Source organism: Myotis davidii, unplaced genomic scaffold, assembly GCF_000327345.1.
Source record: "Myotis davidii unplaced genomic scaffold, ASM32734v1 scaffold464, whole genome shotgun sequence".
Taxonomy (NCBI): Eukaryota; Metazoa; Chordata; class Mammalia; order Chiroptera; family Vespertilionidae; genus Myotis; species Myotis davidii.
Window position 1 is genome coordinate 344062 of NW_006295287.1, and position 7401 is coordinate 351462.

At 52.1% G+C, this 7401-nt stretch overlaps 1 protein-coding gene across 1 annotated transcript in view; it reads right to left on the reverse strand.

The window, feature by feature from the left end:
• The window catches only part of TMEM143 (transmembrane protein 143), a 21914-nt gene that overhangs the window by 13692 nt on the left and 821 nt on the right, over nt 1–7401 (reverse strand). Inside the window, 2 exon segments of the mRNA XM_015567956.1 lie at nt 5984–6088; nt 7362–7396. Of these exon segments, the coding sequence (XP_015423442.1) occupies nt 5984–6088; nt 7362–7396 (140 nt within the window).

The following is a 7401-nucleotide window of genomic DNA, read 5'->3' on the forward strand; positions in this document are numbered from 1 at the left end:
CGTGCAGGAAGCAGCTGGTCCATGATTCTCTCTCATCATTTGTTTTTCTGTCTCCCTCTCCCTTCCTCTCTGAAATCAATAAAAATACATTTATTTAAATAAAAAAGTAAAACACCCCCGTGTCTTCGTGGCGATTGTGGTTTTCTATCCCCCAGCATCCCCTTGGGGCCTCGAACCCCATCCACCTCCTGAGGACCCCAGATTGGTCTCCAGTCCAGACTCACCCAGCAAGAGCCTGTCAGCGCTTCCCCGCGGACGGCCAACCGCGCCCATGCTTCCGCGTGGATACCCAGCGGCGTCCTCTCAAACTCACTGTGGACTCCGCGTCCCAAACTGGGCCCTGAAACTCCTCCCACACCTGCTCCTCCCGCCATCCTCCCCAGCTCAGAAGAGGACAGATCCATCCTTCTAGGTCAGCGGTTCTCAACCTGTGGGTCGCGACCCCTTTGGCGGTCTTACGACCCTTTCACAGGGGTCGCCTAAGACCATTGGAAAACACATATATAATGACATATTGTTTTTGTGATTAATCACTATGCTTTCATTATGTTCAATTTGTAACAATGAAAATACATCCTGCGTATCAGATATTTACATGACGATTCATAACAGTAGCAACATTACAGTTATGAAGTAGCAACGAAAATAATTTTATGGTTGGGGGTCACCACAACATGAGGAACTGTATTCAAGGGTCGCGGCATCAGGAAGGTTGAGAACCACTGCTCTAGGTGCTTAGGCCCAAACTCTGGGGTCATCCTGGACACCCCTCTTTCTCACACATTCAATGCACCCGCAAATCCAGAGCCATCACGTTCAAAACAGATCCAGAATCCAACCACTTCTCAACCCTTGTAGGAGCCACCCATACACGCTGGACCGGTGAGGTGGCCGCAGCCCTGGGCTCCCAGCTCCCATCCTCCATCCGGTCGATACCCCACATGGTCAGCAGAGGGAGCCTGCTGTAACCTGAGTCCACTCACGTCCCTCTTCAGTTTAGAGCCCTCCTGTGGCTTCCACCTCACTCCGGGTCCTCACCTGTGTCCCACAAGGCCCTGCAGGGCTGGGCCCCACTCCCCTCCCTGCCCTCATCTCCAGGCCTGCCTGCCTCACTCACTCAGCTTTGGCCCCGCCCACATCGTTGCTGTTCCTCCTGCACTCCTGCCTCAGGGCCTTTGCACTTACTGTTTCTGCAGCTCTCCACATGGCTCACTCTGGCCTCCTTCAGGTCTCTGCTCAAACTCCAGCCCCTCAGGGAGGCCTTCCCTCATCACCACACCTAAAATTGCAAAACATTTCTGCTTTCTTTTTCTCTTCCATTACTTACAAGATTTAGACAAAAATAAAATACAGGACGCCAAGTTAAATCTGATTTGCAGATCAATGGCAAATAATTTTGCAGTGTAAGTGTGTCTCATGCAATATTCGATATGCATGGGACATAATTATACTTAAAAAATCGTTCATAGCTAATCTGAAATTCAACTGTAACTGGGTAGAGAGGGTTGAATGGTGTCCCCTAAAAATCCATGCCCGCTCGGAACCTTAGAGCATGTTCCATTTGGATAGAGTTTTTGCGGGTGTAATTAAGATAAGGAGTGAGATGAGATCAGACTGGATTGAGGCGGATCCTAAATCCAATGAGGGTGTCCTTATAGGAGACAGAAAAGGACATGGGGAGGCACAGAGAAGAAGACGATGTGAAGATGGCGATGGAGTGATGTGTCCACAAGCCACGGGCTGCCAGCAGCCACGGATTTCCCCCTCAGAGCCACCAGAAGAAACTAACTCCGCCCACACCTTCTGGATTCCTGAATGCGGACAGAACGCATTTCTGTGGTTTTAAGCCGCCCATTCACAGCAGCAGGCACAAATGAAGAAATGGGGCTTCCTGTACTTTACCCGGCAACCCTGCCCTCAGCACTCAGCATCTGAACATATTCTCCTTCTTTCCTTTGTCGAGGGCCTGTCTCCCTCACTAGAACATGACCAAAAGGCAGATACACACCTCTGTCAGGCTCGCTGCTGTGTCCTGGGGCCTCGGACCATTTGGGGGACACAGTAGGTGCTCAATAAATATATACTGAGAAAATTCAATGAATGAATGAATGAATGAGTGAGGGAGGGAGCGGAGGAACAGAGAGCGGTCACCAGCCAAGGTCACCAGCAGGACTAGTGAACAACAAAGCCAGCTTTTGAACTGTTGTGGACCCTGCCAAGTTTATTCTTTTCCTGTCCCAGTCTGCTTCCTCAAGGGACTTAAGGTCACCAACAACTGGTCACCCAGTCCCCCATGCCCCTCTCAGTACCTGTTAGAAACCTCCTGCCTTCCCTGGCCGGTGTGGCTCAGTTGGCTGGGCGTTGTCCTGTGCCCCGAAAGGTTGCCAGTTGGGTTCCTGGTCAGGGCACATGCCCGGGTTGTGGGCTCGACCCCTGGTATGGGGCGTGCAGGAGGCAGCTGGTGGATGTTTCGTTTTCACATCGATGTTTCTCTTTCTCTCCCTCTCTCTAAAAATCAATTTAAAAAAAAATCTTAAAATCTCCTGCTTTAGTGGGAATATGTATCTTCATTGATTATTCTTTCTATGTTTCTATATAAATGTTCATATAGTATTTATTAAAATAAGAACAACAGCCCCAGCTGGTTTGGCTCAGTGGGTAGAGCCATGGCCTGCGGACTGAAGGGTCCCAGGTCCGATTCCAGTCAGGGGCACATGCCTGGGTTTCGGCCTTGATCCCCAGTAGGGGGCGTTCAGGAGGCAGCGGATCAATGATTCTCTCTCATCATTGATGTTTCTATCTCTCCCTCTTCTTTCCTCTCTGAAATCAATAAAAAAATATTTTTTAAAAGAAGTCATTAAAAAAAAATAACAACGAGAAAAACAAAAACCCTGACTCCGGAGGCCACAAGCGCCCAGGGAAGAGTGTGGAGGCGGGTGGACTGGGGCGTCACTCCGGCTCTGCCGCTGGTGAACTGTGCAATCTTGGGCGCATCCTGGGCCCCCTCAGGGCCTTGGTTCCTGCCTCTGCACATGGGGCTGATGGCAGGAGGTGCCGCAGGAGGGAGTCAGTGAGCCCGGCGCAGAGTGAGTGGGTGCTCAGCAGGGAGGGCCACTGCCCGCTGCTGCTGTTCAAAGCAGAGAGGGGGCCTGGAGGAGGGCATGGCGGTGTGCAGTGAAGGGTTAACTCCGCAGGCCTGGGCTGCTCAAACCCTGCACAGTTCAAACAAAAGACTGGCCCTTGAAGGGCTCCTGGGAGAGAACCTTGGAATGTCCTGCCTGATGAAAGTGTCTTAGTTTAGCACACCTGGCCAGTGTGGCTCACTTGGTTGAGCATCGTCCAGTGCACCAGGAGGTCACCAGTTCAATTCCTGGTCAGGGCGCATGCCTGGGTTGTGGGATCCACCCCCAACAGGGGCATGCAGAAAGTAGCTGATTGATGTTTCTATCACCTTCTCCCTTCCTCTCTCTAAAGTCAACAAAAACATGTATATTTTCTAAAAAGTGTCTTGGGCCTTGGCTGGTGTGGTTCAGTGGATAGAGCGTCAGCCTGTGGACTGAAGGGTCCCGGGTTCGATTCCGGTCAAGGCCATGTACCTGGGTTGCTGGCTCAATCCCCAGTGGGGGGCGTTCAGGAGGCAGCCAATCAATGATTCTCTCTGAAATAAATAAAAATATATGTTTTTTAAAAAGTGTCTTGGGCCTAGCCGGCATGGCTCATGAGCATCGACCTATGAACCAGGAGGTCCCAGTTCAACTCCCAGTTGGGGTACATGCCCGGGTTGCAGGCTCAATCCCCAATAGGAGTTGTGCAGGAGGTGGCAGATGGATGTTTCCCTCTCATCAATGTAGGGTCCTGGGTTCGATTCTGGTCAGGGGCACATGCCTGGGTTGTGGGCTTGATCCCCAGTAGGGGGCAGGCAAGAGGCAGCCGATCCATGATTCTCTCTCATTGATGTTTCTATCTCTCCCTCCCCATCTTCTCTGAAATAAATAAAAAGATATTTAAAAAAAATAAAATAATAAAAAGTGACTTGTTTACCCAGGGCCTTGGGCCACACTGGGTGTCTATGCTAACAATGTGATGGACAGTGGGAGTCTTGGGCCAATAGGCAGTCTGCCTGCTGGAGGGGCTGGAGGCTGAGTAACTAGGACAGTGACGCAGGCGGCCAGCCAGGCCTGCGTGACCAACCTCCAATCAAACCCTGGACAAAGCCCGGGTGAGCTTCCCTACGTGCTGTCACATATTGTTGGTGGGAGAACTAAGTCCTGTCCTAGGGACAATGCTGGGAGGGGACAAGTGGCAGCTCTGGCCTGGTCTCTTCTGGGCCCTGCCCGCGGCCTTTTTCCTTTGCTAACGGTGCTCACCAGCCTTTCACTGTGTCATAAGCTACCACTTCAAGCACAACAGCTTTCTTGAGCTCTGGGAGTCCCGCTAGAAAATCAATGAACCTGAGGGTGGTCTTGGGGACCCTCAGCCCAGGCAGGACCCAGGGAGGAGAAGGAGGAGGCGGCTAAGAATGTATCTTCTGCTCAGGCTGGTGTGGCTCAGTGGGCAGAGCATCGGCCTGTGGACGGAAAGGGCCTGGGATCGATTCCCGCCAAGGGCACATGCCCGGGTTGTGGGCTTGGTCCCCAGTGGGGGGTGTGCAGGAGGCAGCCAATCCATGATTCTCTCTCATCACTGATGTTTCTATCTCTCTCTCCCTCTCCCTTCCTCTCTGAAATCAATAAAAATCTATTTTTAAAAAAGAATTTCTCTTTTGACACCACTCCCTCCTGGGATTCTACTTCTCTCTCTGAGGGTCCTTGTCCACCCTCCTCCCCAAGTCCAGTTCCCCTTCCTGATCTCAAGGCTGGCACACCCCGGGGTTCGGCTAATTCCCCTCATGGTACCCTTGGGTACCATCTAGGATCCTCCCAGGCTTCTCAGCACAGACCCTCCTCCCTTGACCTCCAGACCCCACATTCAAGTCCATCTCTCTCTCAATCTGCCTGACAGGTGGCTCCAATGCCTAAGTCCAAAGCTGACCTCTCAATGATCCCTGCAGATCTGCCTCTCGCCCCTGCCCCGTCACCCGCGTCTCCATCCTTCCGGGGAGCAGGCCAGAACCGCTGGAGGCACCCTGGACTCCTCTCTTCCCTCGCCACCCGGCCCATATAGCCGAGTGCTCCAGCTATTACCAGCATCTGCCCACTTTTCACCACTTCCACTGCTATTACTCTTGTCGGAGCTGCCATTACCTCTCTCCGGGACAAGCATAATAGACTCTTTACTAGACCTCTCCGCCTCTGACAGCCTGTTCCCTACCCGGCAGCCAGAAGGATCCTGTTAACAACTAAATCAGTTCCTCCTCTGCTCAGAGCCCTCCCGCGGCTCCCAGCTCACTTAGAGTAAAAGCCACGTCCTCACCACGGTCCACCGGGCCAGGCGCAATTTGCCCCCACTCCTCCTCTGCTCTCATTTTCCGCCTCTCTCCCCCTCTCCCTCCCCTCCAGCTACAGCTGACCTTTTGCTGTTTCTCCAACGCCCCAGGCCCTCTCTCACCCCAGGACCTTTGCACTTGCTTTGCCTTCTGCCTGGAATGTCCTCCCCAGACATCCATCTCGCTCGCTCCTTTCTCTTCACTCAGGTCTTAGCTTGCCTGTCGCCTCCTCATCAGAGAAGCCTTCCCTGCACACCCTGTGCTCCCGTGTCCTGCCTCCCACCGGGGCCCCCATCTCATCCCAGTCTAACCTGCTTCAACCTCTGCCTCATTGATCCTCACAGCGCTTGCCACTCCGGATATCACATTTCATATTTGCTTATCATCTCCCCAGCTGGAATGCCGGCTCCCTGAGGGTGTGGCTTTACCGGAACCGTTCCCTGCAGCACCCCCGGGGCTTAACACGGGGCCAGATTCCACGTAGGTGCTCCAAGAACTTTTGCTGAATGAAGGGATGAGCAAACAAGCATGACGGGGCAGGAGGGGCCCCGCCCTCACCTGCAGCCGGTTCAGGATTTGATGGTAGTGGAACAAGGTGCAGAGGTCCACGTGGGCAGAGAACTCCTCCAAAGCCGCCTTCTCCGCAGGACTGGAGTGGAATTCCTGTTACCTCGGGAAGCAAGACTGACCATTAGGCCTCTCCCCCCTTCCTCGTGGGAAGGAATTGTTTCCCTGGCAGCCCATACAGACGGTCAAAGCTCCGGGCTTTTTTGATTTTGTTTGGGGGAGTTGTGTCAATTTTATTGACCAAGAAACGGAGGTAGCCTGGCATAGTAAAAAAGATGAATGAGAGAGCTGAGAGGCCAAGTTCTCCCTTGGACGCTGACTCACCAACATTCACACAGTGCTTACTGTGCACCGGGCGCTGCTTGCCCACCTGAGATGCAAGGGGCCACTGGAATGATAACCCCCCTTTATTCAAAGGGGGGAAATGAGGCTCAGGGAGTCATTCGCTGAGGACCACAATGTCTAGATCAGCGGTTCTCAACCGGTGGGTCGCCAACCTGTGGGTTGAGACCCCTTTGGGGGTCAAACGACCCTTTCACAGGGGTCGCCTAAGACCATCGGAAAACACATATATAATTATATATTGTTTTTTTAAAAAGCAGTGGTGCTCAACCTGTGGGTTGCGACTATCAGAAAACACATATAGCATATCAGATATATACATGGCAATTCATAACAGTTGCAAAATTACAGTTATGAAGTAGCAACGAAAATAATTTTATGGTTGGGGGTCACCACAACATGAGGAACTGTATGAAAGGGTCGCGGCATTAGGAAGGTTGAGAACCACTGGTCTAGATAAAGAGAGACTGAAAATCCACTCTAGGCCTGTCTGACCCCAGAGCACACTTATTTAACCAATTATGTATGCTTGTCACCTCCCTTCTTCTGCTGCAGTGCCCTCATTTATAAAATGGAGATGATGGTGGTATTATCTCTCTTATTGGGTTGTTCTGATGATTCCATACATGGGAAATGCTTAGCACGGTGCCATGTAGTAAGAGCTCACGCAGTGTTTAATAATTATGACTATGCTTTTATAGATATAATTATTATTAGGAAGCAGTAATAGTAATGATGAGGATAATGCTACATATTTTGCAAAGGGAAAAACCATGCCCCAGAGAGTGCTTGTTCAAGCCCCAGAACAAGCTAGAGGCGGAATCGCTGCTACATTTGCATCTCAGAGGTCCTCTCCCACTCCCCTACGTTCCAATTCACTTGGCGCCCACTAGGGACTGTAAGGGGAATTGGAACTACAATTCCCAGGAGGGGACAGGGCAGCCATCCATAGCAGGCACGGCCCTGCCGCCGCAAGGCCTGCCGGGAGTCGTAGGCCCCGGGCTCTTGGACCCCGGACGGGCGATACCTGCATCAGGAGGCGGAGCAGCTGCTCCTTGGAGAGTGGG